The sequence below is a fragment of the Sus scrofa genome, chromosome 14 (genome assembly GCF_054392235.1).
Source record: "Sus scrofa isolate SSC_HxYL_T2T_F1_AM1 chromosome 14, Sscrofa_HxYL_maternal_Yorkshire_Landrace_v2.0, whole genome shotgun sequence".
Taxonomy (NCBI): Eukaryota; Metazoa; Chordata; class Mammalia; order Artiodactyla; family Suidae; genus Sus; species Sus scrofa.
Window position 1 is genome coordinate 72633783 of NC_139396.1, and position 20837 is coordinate 72654619.

At 54.8% G+C, this 20837-nt stretch overlaps 1 protein-coding gene, 1 long non-coding RNA gene and 1 pseudogene across 4 annotated transcripts in view; 2 read left to right on the plus strand and 1 right to left on the minus strand.

Moving 5' to 3' along the window:
• Nucleotides 1–7: 7 nt before the first annotated feature.
• LOC146396686 (uncharacterized) lies at nt 8–5845 on the plus strand. Of its 3 annotated transcripts, none has more exons than XR_014826122.1 (3): nt 8–1798; nt 2310–4254; nt 5536–5845. It is a non-coding gene; the product is annotated as an uncharacterized LOC146396686 (long non-coding RNA). The 3 variants fall into 3 exon arrangements; XR_014826123.1 differs by having other exon boundaries at nt 8–1529; XR_014826124.1 differs by having other exon boundaries at nt 8–99; nt 3954–4254.
• Nucleotides 1094–1179, plus strand: LOC146396687 (small nucleolar RNA U3; annotated as a pseudogene).
• A 6823-nt stretch (nt 5846–12668) lies between the features above and the next one.
• Nucleotides 12669–20837, minus strand: part of TXNRD2 (thioredoxin reductase 2) — a 29367-nt gene continuing 21198 nt past the window's right edge. Inside the window, 7 exon segments of the mRNA NM_001168702.1 lie at nt 12669–12881; nt 13694–13898; nt 15858–15955; nt 16046–16117; nt 17466–17558; nt 17729–17824; nt 20163–20299. Of these exon segments, the coding sequence (NP_001162173.2) occupies nt 13769–13898; nt 15858–15955; nt 16046–16117; nt 17466–17558; nt 17729–17824; nt 20163–20299 (626 nt within the window). The 3' untranslated portion in view covers nt 12669–12881; nt 13694–13768.

Consider the following 20837-nt stretch of genomic DNA (forward strand, 5'->3'; position numbering starts at 1 on the left):
TCAGCGGGCCAGCGTGGCGCGGGGGTTGATGGGAGAGCGCCCAGCCTGACGCGGTTCCAAGTGCCACAAAAGCTGGTCCGACCGCGTGCGCAAGCGCAGGTAGGACCACCTCCAGCAGTTGGGCGGGGCCGCGTACGCAGGCGCTGGGCGCGCGTAGGAGTTGAGTGGCTCACTGTGGAGGGGCGGCGGGTCCAGCTTGTCACCAGTTAGGACCCATGGACTGACGCCGCAGTCATAGTCCTGAGTTACACTGAGCGTCCGGAGGCATGCTGGGGGACGGGGTACAAGGAGGGTTGGTAGGGACGGCTGAGCGACCCCAGCCGACGTGCCCGCAAGAGTACCCCTCGCTAGAGATGTGAGTGCAGGGTCTCATTTCTGCCGCCCAGTAGCTACAGGGCAGGGATGGCCCCGAGGATTGTCCCCTGCGGGCCGCTCCCACGCCATGGATGGGCTGGCGCAGCTGGACCCCGCGCGGCTAGCTGGTCAGCAACCCGACCCTGGGAAAGCCGGCGCAGGCGGAGCCGGTGTTCGCGGTGCCGGGATGGCGGGGGGTGGGTTACCAGGACCGAGGCGGCCGAGGTCACTGGAAGTGATGTACACCAGCTCTCTTTCTGCCCTGGTCTAGCAATTCCTTTCATGAAGACATCTCTGAAATGTTATCTTCATTTGCACCCGAAGTCACTCGCTTTGATCCTTGAGTCAGAATCAAAGATCACATTGTACCTTCTCAGGGCCTTTCAGCAGCCTCGCCAAAATAAGAGGTGGCACCTAGCCAGGAAACGCCTCCTGGAAGTGTGAATGAAACTTGTATTTTTCGGTTGTGTCTTTCTTAATTGACCCGATAATTTAAACTTCCTGCCTCAAAGGAAAGGCGGGGGGGGGGGGGAGTTCCCTAAAGTTAGGCAGCTCAGGGGGCTCAGCAGAGAGTGGGCAGCTGGCCTGTGCAAAACACCCATTCAACTGAGGCAGGCCATCACAAAACAGCTTTTTGGGTCCAAAAGGCTTTTTTTGTTTGTTTAAGCCATCTTCTATGTATATATATTTTCCATTGTGGTAAAATATATTTAAAATTCATCATTTTAACTGCTTTTTAAAGACTATACTTGCAGGGATCATTTCTATAGTTTGTGACTAGAGAAGTTTCTCTGAACATGTAGAGCACCAGGCAAAACATTCTGTGACATCAGCCTTGCAAATATTTTCTCAGGTCAGTCTCCTAAAGCAACAGAAATCAAAGCAAAAATAAACCAATGGGAACTAACTGTTTTTCAGTGTACATTCAGTGGCATTAAGTACATTCATATTGTTATGCAACCCTCACCACTATCCATCTCCAGAACTTTTTCAATACCCCAAACAGAAAACTCTGTTCCCATTAAACATTCCTCCCTGCCATCTCTTTCCTGAGCCCCTGGTAATCTCTATTTCACTTTGTCTTTATTAGTTTGCCTATCCTTTTACCTTGTATAAGTGGAATCATGTATTATTTGTCATTTCATTTAGAATAATGTTTCAGGGGTTCACCCATTGTGTGGTACTTATCAGAATTTTTGTTCAAGACTGAATAATACTCCTTTATATGTATACACTGCATTTTGTTTATCCAGCATCTGTTGGTGGACACTTGGGTTGCTTCTATCTTTTGGCTGTTGTGACTAATGCTGCTGTGAATATAGGTGTACAAGTATCTGAGTCCCTGCTTTCAGTTCTCTGGGGCATGTGGTAATGCTATGTTTAACTTTTTGAAGAACTGCCAAGCTTTTCTGCAGTGGTTGCATGATTTTTCATTCCCATAGCAGTGCACAAGGGTTCCAGTTTCTCCATATCCTCACCAACACTTGTTCTTTTTTGATAATAACCATCCTAATGGGTGTGAAGTGCTGCCCTGTGGTTTTGATTGGCATTTCCCTAGTGACTATGATGCTGAGCATCTTTTCATGTACTTATTGAACTTTGTATATCTCCTCTGGACTGCCAGCTTTTTTTTTTTTTTTTTTTTTTTTTTTTTGCCTTTTTTAGGGCTGTACCCAAGGCATATATAGATTCCCAGGCTAGGGGTTGAATTGGAGCTACAGCTACCAGCCACAGCCACAGCCACAGCAATGCAGGATTGGAGCCGAGCCTGCAACCTACACCACAGCTCATGGCAATGCCGGATCCTTAACCCACTGAGCGAGGCTAGGGATCAAACCCACAACCTGGACTTTATGTCGTGGCTCAGCAGTTAGCAAACCCAACTAGGATCCATGAGGATGCGGATTCAATCCCTGGCCTCGATCAGTGGGTTAAGGATCCGGCATTGCCATGAGCTGTGGTGTAGGTCACAGACGCAGCTTGGATCCCAAGTTGCTGTGGCTCTGGTGTAGGCCGGCGGCTACATTTCCGATTGGACCCCTAGCGTGGGAACCTCCATATACTGTGGGTGCGGCCTTAAAAGACAAAAAAAAAAAAAAAAAAAAAAAGACCAAACCCACAACCTCATAGTTAACTAGTCAGATTTGTTTCCACTGCACCGCAATGGGAACTCCTGGACTGTCAGCTTCTTAAGCCTGCCTATTCCACTTGCCCCTGGACCTTCCTGGGTGCCCATCCCTGGAACCAGCTGGTGGACAGCAGAGCCCAGAATCAGGAGGGCAGGACCTCTCTGCTCAGGCAGCCCTTTTCTTGCTCTGCTAGAAGTTTCCCTAAAAGATGTAGAACTGAATGAATCCTTTGGTACCTTCCCACAGTCTCAGCATCATTTTTCCCTGCCCTGCCAGGGGTGCAGTGCCCGCTGAGATGAGCATGGAGTCTCAGAGACCCTTCCAAGATATTAAAGAGCATGGCGCTCCCTCCCTGCCTTCCACCGTGTGAGGACCCAGCCGTCTATGAGCCAGGAAGTGGGTTCTCACCAGACATGGAATCTGCTGGTGCCTTAACCTTGGGTTTCCCAGCCTCTAGAACCTCTGTTGTTTATAAACTACTCAGTCTGGTATCTGATAGAACAGGTCAAACCAAGACAAGCTTTGTGAGGGCACACTGCTTATGTTCCTTCTTCTCTTTTTTTAAACTGACATAAGATTTCCTTAAATGAAGTCTAGAGCTCAGTGGCACAGTTCCTTCGGTTTTTGCTCAGCCAACTACCTCCACGCAATTGTGCTCTAAAGCATCCCACATCACCCAGACCTGCTGCCACTCCTCCCAGGCACTGGTCTCATATCTGCTCATTACACAGATTTGCATAGCATGGACTGTGTCTGGCTTGGATGGTCAATACAGTGTGTGAAAGACTCCTCTCTGGTGTGGGTGTGTGGCCCCTGTCCCATGACCACACAGTTTGGTCATCCATCCTCCGTGGTCTCCAGTTTGGAGCATGTAAGATTTCATTTCTTTGGGGTGAATACTGGACTTGCTGGGTCACAGGGTAGGTGTGTATGTATTTAACTTTCAAAGGAGCTGATGAGAATTTTCCACAGTAGTTCCCCCAGCATTGTATGAAAATTCCAGTTGTTCTGTGTCCTCGCCAACACTTGGCATCATTAATCATTTTAATTTTAATCATTCTGGCAGGAATGGAGTGGTAGCTCATTGTGGTTTTGCTTTCTGTCTCCCTGCTAATTAATGATGTCTGCGCTTTTACGTGGTTGTTGATCATCTTTTATTAATTTGTAAGAGTTTCTGCACACATTCTGAATTAAAAAGTGTCAGGTACATGATTGCAAAAAGACTCTCCTAGTCTGTCAATTGCCTGTTTGTTTTCTTGATGGTATTTTTGGAAAAGCAAAAGCTCTACATTTTGATGGTTAGTGCTTTTTGCACCCTAAGAAACATAGAAACCCCAATGTCATGAAAGTTTTCTCTGTTTATTTCTGGAATTCCTTTTGCTTTAGTTTTAGTCAATAGTGTATTTTGAATTAATTTTCATGTGCGATGTGAGTTACGTGTTGAAGTTAATTTTTTTCTTTTTTTTTTAGGATCAAACCTGAGGCATGTGGAAGTTTCCAGGCTAGGGGTTGAATAAGAGCTGCAGCTGCCAGCCTACACCACAGCCACAGCAGCATTAGATGTGAGACCCCTCTGCAACCGACACCACCGCTCACGGCAACGCCGGATCCTTAACCCACAGAGTGAGGCCAGGGATCAAACCCGCATCCTCATGGATGCTAGTCGGGTTCTTAATCTGCTGAGCCACCAGAGACCTCTGTAAGTAGTATTTTTATTGATTGATTATTTATTTATTTATTTAGCTTTTGTCTTTTTAGGGCCAGACCCGAGGCATATGGATGTTTCCAGGCTAGGGGTCGAATCGGAGCTGTAGCCACTGGCCTACACCACAGCCACAGCAATGCCAGATCCGAGCCACGCCTGCGACCTACACCACAGCTCGTGGCAACGCTGTATCCTTAACCCACTGATCGAGGCCAGGAATCAAACCCACAACCTCATGGTTCCTAGTTGGATTCGTTCACCACTGAGCCACAACAGGAACTCCTGTAAATAATATTTTTAAATGTTTAATTTTCTAATTTTTTTGTTAGTATGTAAACATAGAATCGATATTTTATCTTGAATACTTGCTAAATTTACTTACTAGCTCTAGTAGTTGTTCTATAAATACTTCAGGACTTTCTATGTACATGACCGTGTCATCTATAAATACAGACAACTGTATGTCCTTCTCTTATATAAAATGGCATTTGTATGTCTGTGTACAAACACAGTACACATAACTATATTTTTACCCCTTTACAGCCAGGACCTTCAGTAATAAAGTTCAGTAAAAGTAGGAGTAGGCAGCCTTGGCTTGTCCCTAATCTTAGAAGGACAGTGTCTGGTCTTTCCCCATTAAGTCCAGTGAACTGTCCATGTTTTTCATAGATGCCTTTTCATCAGGTGAGGGAATTTCCTCTGAGTCCTATTTGCACAAGCCTTGTTTTTTCAAAAAATGGGTGTTGAAATTTAGCCGCATGTGTTTACTCCACAAAGAGGCTGTACCTCTCTGTGTTATATTTAGTAGTTGTTTTAGGAGTTTAAAACCTACATCTTAGGAGCTCCCGCTGAGGTGCAGTGCATCAAGAACTGGACTGCAGGAGGTCCCATCGTGGCTCAGCGGAAATGAATCCAACTAGGAACCATGAGGTTGCAGGTTTGATCCTTGGCCTCTCTCAGTGGGTTAAAGATCTGGCATTGCTGTGAACTGTGGTGTAGGTCACAGACTCAGCTCAGATCTGGCGTTGTTGTGGCTGTGGTGTAGGCTGGCAGCCGTAGCTCCAATTAGACCCCTAGCCTGGGAACCTCCATATGCTGCAGGTGCAGCCCTCAAAAGACAAAAAATAAAAATAAAAAAATAAAAAAAGAGGAGTTCCCGTTGTGGCGCAGTGGTTAACGAATCCGACTAGGAACCATGAGGTTGTGGGTTTGATTCCTGGCCTCGATCAGTGGGTTAAGGATACAGCGTTGCCACGAGCTGTGGTGTAGGTTACAGACGTGGCTCGGATCTGGCATTGCTGTGGCTCTGGCTTAGGCCAGTGGCTACAGCTCCGATTCGACCCCTAGCCTGGGAACCTCCATATGCCACGGGAGCGGCCCAAGAAATAGCAACAATAACAACAACAACAACAACAAAAAGACAAAATAAATAAAGAACTGGACTGCAGCAGCTCTGGTTGCTGCAGAGGTGCAGGTTTGATCCCTGGCCCAGCGCAGTGTGTTAAAAGGATCTGGTGTTGCCACAGCTGCAGATCCTGTAACAGATGTAGCTCGGATTTGATCCCTGGCCCAGAAACTTCCACATGCCCCAGGTGTGGCCATAAAAAAAAAAAAAAAAAAAAATAGAAAGTAAACATACATTTTTAATTTACTGTAACCTATTGAGAGTTAATTTTGTACTGCTTCAGGTTAAGTGTGCGAACCCTGTAACTGTATAATTCCATTTACAAACCATCTGTTGTCATAAGTTTCTCATTCATGTCAATCCAAATCGTACATTGTTATAATTCTTGCATTAAGTGGTCAGTGTCTTTTAGAGAAAATAAGGAAAAAATAGCATTCCTACTTTATCTCCATATTCACCATTTCTGGCCCCTTTTCTTTCCAGTATAATTGCTCTTCAGCCTGAAGGGCTTCCTCCTGCAGTCCTTGTAGTGCAAGTAGCTGATGGGCAGTGACTCCAGCCCTCCCCTAAATGTTTGTTTCCCTCTCTTTTTAGAGCCAAACCCGGGGCATATGGAGGTTCCCAGGGTAAGGGTCAAATCGCAGCTACAGCTGCCGGCCTACGCCTCAGCCACAACCACAGCAAGGCCAGATCGGAGCCACACCTGTGACCTACACCACAGCTCACGGCAACGCCGGATCCTTAATCCACTAAGTGAGGCCAGGGATCGAACCCACAACCTCATGGTTCCTAGTCGGATTCGTTAACCACTGCACCCCGATGGGAACTCCCATTATTTCTTCAAATATTTTTTTCTGCTCCATTCTCTCTCTTTTCTCCCTCCAAAGCACTATTACATTAGACTTTCTGTTACGGTCTCTCAGGTCCATACACCTCCACTGTTACCCTTTATCCTTTTGATTTTAGTCTTCACACCCACTGACCTTTCTTCTGCCATCACCAGTCTGTCCTTAAAATCAGCTAAAGTGCATCCAGTGACATTTTCACTTGTCCTTATAATATGCTTTTCAGTTCTAGAATTTCCATTTTGCTTTCTTTGACTGTTTCCATTTCTCTGCTGACATTCCTGCTGGTCATAAATTATAGCCATTTTTTCCTTTGAGGACTTAAACATTTTCTTTTTTTTTTTTTTTTTTTTTTTGCTTTTTAGGGCCATACCTGCAGCATGTGGAAGTTCCTGGGCTAGGGGTCGAATCACAGCTGCAGCTGCCTACCTACACCACAGCCACAGCAATGCAGGATCCGAGCCATGTCTGTGACCTACACCCCAGCTCACAGCAATACTGGATCCTTAACCGACTGATCAAGGCCAGGGATCAAACCCACGTCCTCATGGATACTAGTCAGGTTTGTTACCACTGTGCCACAATGGGAACTCCATAAAAAAGCTGTTTTAAAATTTAATTCCAACATCTGGATCATTTGGGGCTGTTTTCTATTAACTGCTTTTCCTCTTGGCTAGAAATCATATTTTCATGTTCTTCACATGACTAGTCTTTTTTAATTGTGTCCTAGACACTGATGGCATTTTGTGGAGGCTTTGAGTTCAGTTCTCGCTCTTTTTTTGGCTGCACGCACAGCATTTGGAAGTTCTCAGGCTGGGGATTGAACCTGTGCTACATCAGTGACCTGAGCAGCTGCAATGACTGGATCCTTAACCTGTTGCACCACAGGAGAACCTCTCACTATCTTTTGAGGTGTGTTGGCCTTTGTTTTAGCAAGCCTTTGAACTTTTGGAGGCATGGTTTTATATTTGTGAGAGTGGATCTGTTGCAGCTTTGCCTTTAGTCCTACACAAACCCATTAGTCTTGAAACATAATTTTTTCTCCTAAGGTGTGGACTTGCTGTGGTTTCAGCAGAGAGCTGCAGTGATTGCACAGCCCCTGAACTTGGTGGGACTTGGAATGCAAATACCCTGTCCCACTTCGGTGGGCAATTGTTGAAATCTCTGCTTTCACCTTCAGCTGCTTTCTCCTTCAGTTTCGCTCATATGTGGGCAGTTCAGCCGTCAACCAAGGCTCTGGAAGGAGTTGCTGTGCAGGTTTTCAGGGGTTTTCTCCCTCATTTCCAGATGCTCTAGCTGACCCAAGCTATCCTCTGGCACCTCAAACCAACAGGACTGCAGCTTTCTGCTCATTCTGGTCACCTGGAAAAGCCATATAAATGTGGATCTCACCCAGTGGTTGGAGTCCCTTCAGTTTCTGACTGCTTTTGGTTGATCTTCAGTGCCTTCAAACAGTATCTTTTCTATTTTTTGTAGAGTTGATCATTTTTATCTGTGAAAAAGTTAGTTTTATACAAGCTGCTCAGGCACTACCCAGATCAGCCCCGTCCCCCTGCTGTAGTCTCTCATCAGCACCAGTCCAGCTGTGCCTGCCTGTGGAGTTAGGACACACAGTGCCTAGTGACATGCTCAGAGCAGACCTGGTGACCTGCTCACCCATGTGGCCCTGGTGCTTGAGAGCTGGAGGAGGAAAGCTGAAGCGGGTGGGGCCAGCTCTGAGCTGTGGCCCTTCTCATGGACATGCAGTATGTGGCGCTCAGACCTTGCAGACCAGGCTCTAGGGACATGGCAGGATACGAAACACAACAGGAAGATCTCAGCCTCGGTGCCTCCCCCTCAGCAGGACCTCACTGGGGATGGGGACGCAGGGATGGGAGGCTCCTTTAGGACAGCCCAGATGGGCCCCTCACCAGATGTCTGGGGAGGCTTCCTGGAGGGGGAGCCCTGCACCAGGGAGTGTGGTTGGCCAGGCAGAAGGTGAGGCACAGCCTGGCAGAGGTCTAAGGGCCAGGAGTGTGCCACGGTAGGAAGTCAAGACAGCAGCTAGAGTTCCTCTCCCATAGCAGGACCTGGTCCTTAGAGCCCAGGAGGGCCACCAATGCAGCTGCCTGGCTTGACGCATCCTGGGCGCCAGGAGCTGATGGGAACACACTCAACTTCGGAGGGAGGGAGGCGCCGGACGGGCCTCTGACCTTCAGAGAACGGGCTAATGTGAACAACAACACTGCACTTGTACAATGTCTCCCCTGCCAAAGACTTTGAAAACTGGATACTCCCCGAGCTGTGGAAACCCAACCGTGGCTGATCGCAGGACATTATTATTATAATCACCCAGCCCAATTTCAGCCACCGGGGCAGGACAATGCGCCTTTGAGGCCCTGTAAGGGCTTGCCTCCCATCCACCCTGAAGGGGCCTGGTGCTGAAGCCTGGGCCTGGCTGCACCTTTGTGCTTCATGGGGCTCCTGGGGGTCTAGGCGTCCGTCTGCTCACTCATCAAGTGAGGCTGAAGAAAACAGGTCAGGCATTGCTTCAATTGCCTCCCGTTCTGTCCCATGTCTCGACCTTTTTGTTCAGGAGCCTCTTACATTGGCTTATGGGTAGGAGAATTCTTCAAGACACTAAGACCACAGAGGGCTATTAGTCATTCTCACCACTGTGGGCTGCACCCGTCACTAACATAATCGTGAGAAGGGGGCCTGTGGGCTGCCTGTACCTAGTGCCTGGAGCCCCGGCTGGGTTGGAGGCTGGCGCTCAGGGCAGGGAGCCTGGCCAGTGGGCTCCTGACCCCCCAGCTGCCATGCAACAGGGCCACAGCTCCTCTTGTTTATGGTCCCGCTTCATTCCCAAGCTTTTGGTGTTACTTGATCATCAGTTATAAGCCATATAGATCCTGATTTTATTAGGGAAAAAAACCAACAAAACTTAATTTTGTGGAACTGCAGGGCTGGATCAGCATCCCATGAAACCCTAGAGGCCAGAGCCTCAATTCTTGAGCTGGACTTACCTCTCCAGATGCTTCTGCTGTTGCCACAGGGCAGCCCTGGGGAGAGGCTGGAGCGGGTCCAGCCAGGCAGCCAGGGCTCAGCAGGTCCCCGAGTCACCCACACCCATCAGGTGCCCAGCTCCTGCCCTGTCCCTCCTGGGGGTCAGCTCCAAACCACAGGCACATGGAAGGCGGGGGTCCTCTTGCTGCTTGCTTGAATGGCTGGCGCTGGGCTGGCTGGGACCTGGCTTGGGTTTCAGGATTAGGGACACCCGAGCTCTGTAAACCACGCTGGGCTGGGATTAGGCTAGCTCAGCTCTAAAATGCTTTGCTGGGCCCTGGGGAGGCACAGGTGCTTGGCCGGGGCCATAGTCATGCAGGGCTCCCAGAACCCTCGAGGCAGGAGCAGAAACCTGAGAGCCTTCCAGGGGCTGGGCCTGGGGAGGAGTGGGCAGGTCTACAGAGAAGTGGGCCAGGCCGTGCTCCCCACAGCAAACATCAGGTCCAAAGGCTGACCCACCCCTCCTGTGACAGAGCTCCTGCAGACCAGGAAGCAGCACCTGGGAAATGGGCTCCTCCCTCCCAGTGTCACCCAAAGATCTGGCATGTCAGCAGGAATGGTCTTTGGGCTCCTGTTGGACCCTGATTACTGGAGAGCAGGCAGCACGGCCATTGCCCCTTTTGGTCCCTGGACACTGTGGCGCCAGCCCATGGGGAGTGCTGCCGTAGCCATCAGGATGGCCCGCCACTTCTGATAAAGACAGTTCCGGCTGCAGCTGGGACAGCAGAGCCACGTGCTGTTGGGCCTTGGTGCTATGGCGGCACAGAGGACACTGGCAGTCTTGTGAAGACCTGGTGTTATAGTGAGTGATGTGAGGGTGGGGTCGTGACGCCACACCAGGGGACCTGTGGCCAGGGTAAGCCAGGCACCCAGAGCCTGAGCAGGGTCTGGAGGCTCTGTAACGTGGCCCAGCGGCCCTGGGCCTAGGACAGGCACCCTGCCCAGCTGACTCAGGGCATCCCTCTTGCAGGGCCCTGAGCCACCTGCCCCACAGAAGCTCCTGGCAACTCTGTTCCAGTGGTGAGCGATGGGTGAGGGTCTCAGGCCCACCCCTGAAGCCCGCTTTAGGCCTAGGAGTGGGCTGGGGCCCAGGGCACTGACCACACCTCTGAGCTTCTGCCTGGGCCAAGCATGTGGTCAAGCTGCTGCGGGACAAGCCCAGACCTGCAGCCACAGGACAGAAGCCCTGACCTGTACTGCCCGACACTAGTTGTTCCTCTTGGGACAGCTCTGCCTGGAAGGGCCCTGGCTGGGCATGGTGGTCACCTCCTCAGCCAGTCCTCCAGCCTGGCAAGAGCACAGCTGAGGCCCCGTGTGGGGTGGGTGGAGGGTCCTGGCACTGCTGTGGGGTGGGGGAACACCAGTGGCCTGTAGAGGGTGTGCAGAGGGACCAGGCTGAGTCCTCAGTCCAGCCCTCAAGAACTGGTCGCCCTCCCCAGGGTTTCCGCCTCCCTGGGGGCCCATGACCTTGGGGACAGCACCTTGGGGCTGGGTGAGTACAGGCGTGGTGGCTGGAGGGCCTCCCAGTAGAGGGTGAGGCAGGGGAGGTGTGGGCCCAGCCTCACATTGCACAACCTACAGCCACAAGCAGACGGTGCAGGATGTCACAGGTAATTGCAGGTTACACAGAACAATCCGAGGAATTAAAATCGTATTTTCATTGTACCATAAAAAACATGCTGAGGCGCAAGGAGGCAGAGCCAGCCCAGGTGGGAAGCACCTGGCCTGTGGGTTCTGGGTCATCCTGACGCTGCTTGGGAGGAGGGACAGAGCCAGGCTGGGCCCAGAGAGGGATCGCAGGCTGCACGGTGAGTGACCCTGGAGCCAGACATTCCCGTGGGGCATGTAGGGCAGAATCCCCTGCCACCCAGCTCAGACCTGAGACCCAGGGCAGGGTGGTCCCGGGAGAGGAAAGGGTGGCTCTGCACACCCTGCCCCCTGGGTGCCCCCCCTCCCTGGGCGGGGCGCGGCAGGGTCGTGGGACGTCCAGTACAAGGCCGGGCCCTTTGGGGCAGGATTTTGCCCGAGGTTCCCGCTGCTTGTGAACCGGGCCATGCCCCTACCCCTGCCCACGCAGCCCGGGGGTGTTTGGGCCCTGCACAGGTGAGGGCCTCCACACAGGCAAAGCCTGAGGGCTGTCCTAAGCACCAGAGCCATGGGGGCCTTGGGCTCCCCGGGGTGGCCGCCCAGGCTGCCTGAATCGGCTGGGAGAAAAAACATGACAGCCAAGGCAGGAGTAAGGCCGCTCTGGGAAAGGGTCTGTGGGGGCACGGACGGGGGCGGCACAAGCCGGAGAGCTGCCTGGTGAGCACGCGGAGGGCTTTCCCCGCCCCCCCGCCCGCGCCTCCCGGCCGTTCGCATCACTTCTGTCTTCAGGAGGGGGCCCCTGCCGCGGGGTTGCCAACCTCCGCGGCCCCGCCCTCCGCCCCGGAGCAGGAAGGCCCCGCCCCAGCAGAGGTAGTCCGCCCGCAGGGTCCCGGCGGGACGCCGCCAGCCGTGCGTTAAATGGGACACGGCTGGTCTCGCGCTGCACTTGTCGAGAGGCCCGCCTAGCACTTGGCGTCTTAATTGGGCGTCTGAGAGCCGCTGCACACGCCTCACGCCAGCAGCGTCTGAGGCTCCCGCGGGCCCATCAAGGTGCAAAGACATTCCTTTGTTCGCTGACAAGCAGGGTCCCACCCAGGGCTCCCGGGCGGCAGACTAAGTGATGTTTTCTTAGGGAAGACACGAGATTAACCGCCGCTAAAGCCTTAGCACAATGCCAGGCCCTGCCCGTCGCTGTCAGCGCCGTCTCTCCGCGGTGACTGACAGGTGCGGCGGTGCCGGCAGGCCTCCCTTGGCCTCCCCTCCGTGTGCGGGATTAGCCTGAGCTCAGCTGACAAGATAGATGGGGCCCAGTGGAAGCGCAGCGAGGTGCCTGATCTGCAGGGAACAGCCTCCAGCACCCCTTGCCTCCTGTCACCCGGCCACAGCGCTGGCAGGTGGCTCTGGAACAGAGCCAGCACCCGTGGGAGCCTGGCTGCCGTGCTTGTTGCCAGGCATAGAGAGGCCGGGCAAAGGGGTGGGGAGGGTCTGCGATAGGGCAGAAGGGCTGGGGTCCTTCCAGCTGTGGCTGCTGGGGCCTCACCGCAGAGGGGTGACAGGTGAGTGGCCATTTCAGGGGCACTTGGGGACACCACAGGGTGTGCTTGGGGAAAACACCCTCTTTATTTGTGCTCTGGAAATGCCAGGGTCCTCAGACGTGGGCAGCCCGCGGAGGGTTTCTGCGCAGGTCTTCATTTCTGGCATGGAGCCTGGAGGTGCGGGGGTGCTGGCCTGGCCATCCCAGCAGGGCGCTTGGCAGTGCATTCAGGTTTTCTGGGCAGGGGCGAGGCTCGTCCCACTTGGTCTCCAGCATCCTGCCAAGGATGGGAGTCAGCACCAGGTGGCCCCATGTCCCCACATTCCCCTACATGCAGGGACCCTCTGGGGAGAGGTGACAAGCCAACTGAAGACCAGGCCCACTCTGCCATGTGTGACGCCCTGAGGTTCCTCTGGGAGCCCTGCATGTCCGTATCAGAGGCAGCCCTGTGGGGGCCATGGTGGGGCAAGGGCCCTGAATGCCCCAGGAGAGGACCTGGGCCTGGCTGGCTGCCCACTGACAGTCCTGCATCCCCCTCGGCTCTCAGGACCCAAACCCAGGAGGAGCCAATGGCCAGGGAACGCCCTCTCAGGCTGACAGGTGGAAAGGCCCTAACCACAGACATCCCTTGGCTGGGGTCAGGCAGGGACTCACTAATTTCCTCCTAGGTGAGGCTCAGGACAAATGACACACCCAGGGCAAAATCTAACGGAACCAGATGTGTGGCGGCTCCACACTCAAGGCTGCACCACCACCTTCTGGGTGAGAGAAAGAGGGGCTGGTGCAGCTCTGAGCGTGGCAGGCAGGAGGGACACCCCTGAGCTTTTGCAGCACAGGCACTAAGGAGTGAGCCCAATCTCCAGAACCTCCAGCACATGGGGGGCCGCCCAGCCAGGGTCTGGGACTGCCTATGGGAAGTGGGGTCCTTGGCAGCCTCCCTTCCCTGCCGTTTCTTCAGCCACGGTGATCTGGGCACAGGGCCCACCTGCCTGAGGTCACCTCCATGGCAGCTACAGCTTCTCCTGCACCTGCAAAGCAGTTCACAGAGGCACCCTACCCCCTTAAACACAGGACCTACCATAAGCATACCTGGATATGAGCCTCCACGGAGCCTGTCTGTGGGGGCAGAGGTATGCCGTGCGCCCTGGGCCTAGGGATGGCCGCTTAGCCTCAGCAGCCCGTCACGGTGGGGTCCAGGCCGGAGCGCTTGGAGATGCGCAGCTTGGCCACCTCCTCGGCACAGGTGGGATGGATGCCCACCGTCCGCATCACCTGCTCGTAGGAGGCCCCACACCTGCACGTGGGGGACAGGGGAGCTCAGGGGATGAGTTGGCACATGTCCCCAGGAAGGTGCCATGTGGGGGAGGGCCTGGGGAGTCACAGTGTCCTCACTGTCCCCCAGCCTTGGTCCCACCCTCTCATCTTTACCCAGCAGCCAGAAACACTGACCAACAGCTGTGCTGGCCCTGTCGCACCTCCCATGGAGTAAGTGTGCAGAGCTGCAGCTCCCAGGCACCCCTGCCTCAGGCCTACCTCCCACCCCTGCCTGGCCTCTTGCTGCTCCCAGCCCACCGGGTGCTGGCCCACCTTGGGCTGGACCATCTTCAGGGGCCCTTCCTCTGGTCATCAAGGCATGGGGGGGCTGGAGTTCACTTTTTACTGGCTCTGCCCAGCCCCAGGCCTTGTGCCCCTCAGCTTTGCTGTTCTCTCCTTGCAGGAGCCATGAGTGGGGACGTGTGAGGACAGGTGGGGATGCCTGGCTGTGTCCTGTGTCTGAGCACATATGCTGGGTGGAGTCCCAGCAAGAACCACAGAAGCCCCGGTGTAGGTCCTGCCCACACCCTCTCCTGCGCCTGAAATGTGGGCCTTATCAATCCACTGACTTGCTTGGCCCCCGGGTGTGTCCACCGTCTGGACAACTATGTCGCTGCCTGTGGCTGCCAGATGGTGTCAAAACCACAGTGGTTTTTGGTGTTTCACTGAGGCTTTTAAATTCCAGATAAGGCACAACAGCTGCCTATGTGGGATGTGAAAGTTCCCGGGCTAGGGGTCAAATCCCAGCTACAGCTGCTGGCCTACACCACAGCCACAGCAATGCTGGATCCTACCGCGTCTGTGACCTACACCACAGGTCATGGCAATGCCGTATCCTTAACCCACTGAGTGAGGCCAGGGATTGAACCCACATTCTCATGGATCCTAGTCAGGTTCATTTCTGCCGAGTCATGACAGGAACTCCCCCTACCGTTTACTTTTTTTCTTTTTTTGTCTTTTCTAGGGTTGCACCCTTGGCATATGGAGGGAGGTTCCCAGGCTAGGGGTCTAATCGAAGCTGTTGCTGCTGGCCTACGCCAGAGCCACAGCAACGTCAGATCCGAGCTGAGTCTGCAACCTACATCACAGCTCACGGCAATGCCGGATCCTTAACCCACTGAACAAGGCCAGGGATTGAACCCACAACCTCATGGTTCCTAGCCGGATTCATTTCCACTGCGCCACCACGGGAATTCTGTTTACTTTTAACTCCTCTTTCTGTAAACTGCCTGTTCCCATGCTCTCTCTACTGGACTCATCCTATAATCATTACTGTTGCCTGTGGGGGAGGCAGAGGTACCCTGGGTGTCTGGACGAGATCATCAGGCTTTGTAGCCCCATCAGCCTTCTGGGAATGGGCCTGTTCCTCAAGCCCCGACCCTGTCTTTCAACCCCAAGGTCAGCTCTTGGCTATACCCACATGCCCCCAGCACATGGGGGGTTCCAGGGGGCCATGTGCCCCGCTCTGTCCTCTCCCTTCTGCTTCACCCCAGCCCTCCTGCTTCTGACAACCCCTCGCCAGCTGCCCAACCTCTTCACTCCTGGAAGCCCACCCCCCAGAGCATCCACAGCAAGGCTGGAGGCAGTGCTGGGACCCCACCATGCACAGCCTATAGCAGGACCAGCCCAGGAAGACATGTGCCCACTGGTGGCAATCCCAGCATAATCGATGCTGAGGCTGCCCTCAGGACCACCTGAGTGCCTGACCCCCAACCCTGTTCCTTCTGAGCAGAGAAGACTCGCAAAGTGACTCAGGGCTGGCTAGGGACATGAGCCTGTCGCCTTGTCCCCAGTGACTGGCCTCACGGGTGACTGGACCTGCCCCGTTGGAGAGACTTTCTCTGAAAGCATGACCATCACACAGGGAAACCTGGATGAGGCCGACATCAGGGGACACCAGCCTGGGTGTTGCGTGACACCGACATTCCTCCAGACTTACTTGAGTGCCAGAGCAAATCCCTGAGTAACTTCGCCTGCGTTGGGGCCGAGGAAGTGCAGGCCCAGCACCAGCTGTGGGGGCTCCCGCAGGCACACCATCTGAAAGCCACATGATCAGCAGGGCATGTGTGGCCATGGGGTTCCCTCCTGCCCCTCCCACCCACCCTGACTGACCATGGGGACACTCACCTTTATGTAACACTGGGACGCATCTCGTTCAGGCACTGTGAACTCCAGTGGTTTATAATATGCGTGATAAACCTGGGTGACAAGATCCCGATTCCTGGGATCAGGGGCTAGAGCAGAACGAATCCCTCAGGCCATTTTACAGACTTAGTGGCTGTGAGCATGGCAGAGAGCCAGAACCAACTGCTCAGCCAGTTGGGGCGAGGACGAGGCTTGACTGGCCTTGGAGGTACCCCCTGTCCCATGCACAGCAGCCTGAGGACTGACCCTCTCCCACCAGGCCCAAGACCCCCATGAACCACAGCAGCAGGGAGGGCACCAGACTGGCCAGGCACCACCTCAGACTTGCCCTAAGGCTCAGGGCATGCACGGGGTCCGCCTAGGAATGTACCCCAGGCAGATGCTGTAGAGAGTGGACGGGATGACCGTGGTCAGGGGAACAGGGCCTGGCTGCCTGTCTGGCCTCCCTTGGGCACCATGGTGCTTGCAAGCGAGGAGGCAGCAAGGGCACAGACAGCCCAGCCCACACTGGAGCTGCCGGACAGGGGCTTTCAGCACCCAAGCGGGGCCAACAGCGTGTTTGGGGCTGCGGCTGAGTAAAAAACCAGCAGAGCCCTCACATGTGCTGCACAGCCATTATTAATTAATGGAGCTTCAGAGAACACTGTTCTAATGAAGACAGAATTAAAAAGAAAACAAACAAAGGGCGTTTGGCCATTCAACATTGTGAAACATAAAACAACATTATGGAATCCATGGACATATGTCCCAAGGCACTCATGATGAATCAAACAAAAATAGCAAATACAGTGCCGTTGATGGAAGGACCGGGGCGCAGGGGCATGGGGTAGTCTCCGGAGCTAGGGACTTGTTCCCGAAGGCACCAGGCTGCTCTGGTGGCCACGTGGGGCCCTGTTTCTCCCAACCCGCCTGCAAGCTGCTGCCGCCTGGGGCCAAAACAGACCCTAGAGACAGTTGTTTGCTGACAGGCCCCTTCCTTTGGGGTGGGTGGCCAGATCTGGCTGTTGGAGGCTGGGGAGGACCAGACACATGGAGGAGGCACAGGGAAATGAGGTACTGGGGTGGGGGGCCAGACTCGGGCAAGAGGGAGGTGGAGGGGAGCAGATGTCAGAGAACAGGAGGAGGCTAGAGGGCAGAAGCGTCTCCAGGTTAAGGGAGATGTGCCTGATGCAGTGGGCCATACTCCAAAGGCCCTCTCGTTTCTGGGGTCCCTCCAACATCCCAGCCCATCATAGTCATGGTCCTGGACCCCACGCCCCACCTGGCCAAGCTGCAGGCACAGAAAGGATGGACACCAATAGCCCCACTTGCCCAGTGGGCCTCTGCAGGGAGACAGCCATCGTCTAGTGTGAGGGTCACCAGGGCCTGAGTCCCGGCCACCCCTCCTGGGGCCCTGACTCACCTCCACACCCTCCTCTCCATGGCGAGCCACGGCCGCCTCCTCCGAGAGCCCCACACAGCCATACTCCAGTGGCGTGAAGACCGTCGTGGGCACCTGTAAGGAGTACCAGGGTCAGGTACTTGGCATTGGGAGCAGCAACTGCAGGCCAGGGCTCAGATGGGTGACTGCACTGATTCCAGGTGGCACCTCACATGCATGCACACAGACACATGCACCCCCCAGAAGGAGCTGCGCGGAGGGCATGAACCACAGGGCACACTCACATTGTCGTAATCCATCAGGTCTGAGGACCGACCACAAAGCCGCTGGGCCAGGAGCCTCCCGGCCATGACTGCCGTGGGTGTCAGCTCTGGCCGCCCCTGGAAGGAAGTAGCACGGTCACTCAATCACTCAGGAGGACCCTTCCCAGGGTGTTGCCCTTCCACAAGCCCCCAGATGCGGTGTGCCTCTGCAGCAAAATCCTGCAGTTTTGCTCACCCTCGTGTCCCCTGCCAACCCTGTCCTGCTCTGGGGAGACACCAGTGCTCACAACCCCTTCTGGAGAGAGAGATGGGCTGCTCACAAGCCCAGCCATGACAGCCACGCCAGCCACACTGGCCTACCGCTTCCCTCTGACCTCTTCTTCGAGGCAGTGACCCTGGAGAGCTGCCCCCATAACAAAGCTCAACCATTCAACTGTCCACATCAATAGGGACTGGGGCTAAGACAGGCCCTGGGAGCACTCCGCGCACCTAGACATGCGGCCTTCCCAGCACACCCAGCCCATTGCAAACCCCAGATAAGACACCCTCTGCTGCAGGCCTTGGCCTAGGGTGTGTCCTGCTGGGGAGCAGGGGTGGCACAGCCCCCAAGTTCCCGCACGCGTCAGCCTGGGACGGGCTGCCAATCACCCCTGCAGCAGCAGGAAATACAGATGTTGTTTGACATTCCAGAAATGAATGGAGATCGGCAGAGATAAAGCCGTGAAGGCTGCCTGTGCATTCCACTGGGCCTGACTAATGCGGAAACGGCCATGCACAGCACACGGTGTCTCCCTGCCGCCCTCACCAGACCCCTGCGGGTTGGCTCTACTGACTGCTCACAGTGACCTTTCTGAGTGAGGGGCTGAATGTTTCATCAGCTGGGCCTGGGCCATGTGTCTGCAATGCCATGGGCTACACTGTGTGGGCGGGGCCCCGCAGTGGCCGGAGTCGGGCTCACCTGGCCAAGACCACAGGCATCTTGGCACTGCCTGGCTGAGTGGCCTGGGCCGCAGGACAGCCAGCATTCATGAAGCCTTGTCCACACCAACAGGTCAACTGGACAGTCAGACAACCTGGAGGGAGGAGTGGCCAGAGCTCTGACCACACCCAGCGAGCCACCCTGTGGTAGTGACACGGATCTGCACCACCTCACGAGCCTGGGTTCACTGGTACCTGAGGCTCCACAGCAGCCAGCAGGCTCACAGCTGACCACCGGTCATGGCTGGGGTGACCCTTCTGGCACGATGGGGACAGCAGGGGCCACGTTCCCCGCAGGAGGGTCTGCATGGGGCAGGCATCTGCCCCATGAGCAGGCTGGCCTTTAGGCATGTTCCCATGTGTGCCAAACTCTGTGGAAGGCCCTGACCCCATGTGAGTCACAACAGGGCTGGCCAGGCTAAGGGAGGGCCAGTCCCACACACTGGTGATGGCGGCCACCTCTTCTGGCCCCACTAACCACCTGTGACACCTGAAATAGCTCACTTGTGTGTCCTCTGTGACCCTGACCAGAAAGCCACCTCCATGAGGGCTGGGACCTTTGTCTGTTTCTTCGGTGGCCTCAGAACCCAGAAAAGTGCTAGTGCTCAATGTGCAGGGAAGGAACATAAATTAACACCATGGTGGTTTAACAGCACCTCCCAAACTCATGTCTTCCTGGAACCTCAGACTGTGCCCTTGCTGGGCTGCAGGGCCTTTGCAGGTGTGAGGACTGAGACCTCAGCCTGGATTCAGGTGGGCCCCACACAGACCCTGGGGAGATGCCCGTGAAGACAGGATGGCTTGGAGCCTGCAGCTCCGCCTGGGATGCCAGGCCTCCCCACAGGAGGGAACACAACCCCAACACCTTGACCTCAGACCTCAGGCCTCCGGAGCGTGAGAGAACAAAGGCTACTGCTTGGCACCACCCACTTTGAGGAGCTGCGTAGCTACAGCTCCAGGTCTCATGGCCAAGAGGCCTGCAGGGAGTGAGGCTAGCAGGGAGAGGGGCCTCTGATTGGAACCCCCCAGGGCACAAGGGCAGGATAGGCCACGGGCCCACAGCAGGTCTTGCCAACCCCTGGGGGCACTGACCAATGCCTCCCAGGCCGGAGCCTCACCAGGGGCTGACCACCTAAGACAGATATAAACTAAGGCCAGGAGGCTGGGGCCTGTGCCATGGTGTGCAAACAGATGGCCGTCCCTCAGCGCTAACCCTGGAGGTTCACAGCAAGGTCTGCCGACTGCTCCTGACCCCGGCACCGCCCTCTACAGGAAGGAGAAACAAGGAGGTAGGGCTGAGGCCAAGTCCTCCTGGGGCACAGATCAGAGCCCGAATGAGCTGCAGAGCAGGAGACAGGCGGGGGTGACAGAGGATGGGAACAGGAGACAAGGACAGAGGATGGGGACGGGAATGGGGACACGGATCAGGAGGATGGGGTCAGGGGATGAGAGGGCTGGCAGCGGGTGCAGGCTGTACCTCCGCCACGTCTCCTATGGCGTAGATGTGGGGGACAGAGGTGGCATCCTGGGCGTCAACCAGGATTTTCTGAGTGTGGGGGTTGGTGTGAACACCAGCCTTCTCCAAGTTCAGACTTCCAATTTCTGGGACCCGACCTGAGGGACATAAAGAGCAAAGCTCACTCAGGGTACCCTGGAACCCACACTGTCACAGCATCACAGGAGTCACATCCTAACCACGGGGCACCTGGGAACCCCCACTGTCATAGCACCGTGGGAGTCATGTCCTAACCATAGGTGAGGCTATGATGTGTCATCACAGAGGATGATCCCGTAACACCTCCTCTGAATTGGAAACTCAAAATTTTTATTATTATTTTTAAATTTTATTTTATTGCATTTTTTCTTTTCTTTTTAGAGCTGCACCTGCAGCATATAGAAGTTCCTAGGCTAGGGGTCAAATCAGAGCTACAGCTGCCAGCCTACACCACAGCCACAGCAACACAGGATTCAAGCCATGTCGGTGACCTACACCACAGCTCACAGCAATGCTGGACCCTTAATCCCCTGAGTGAGGATGTGGGCTTGTTACCACTGAGCCACGAAGGGAACTCTGGTAACACACGATTTTTAAAAACTACAAGGTTCCTGGCTCTGAGCACAGAAAAGGTAGAGAAGCGGCAGCTGCTCAAGG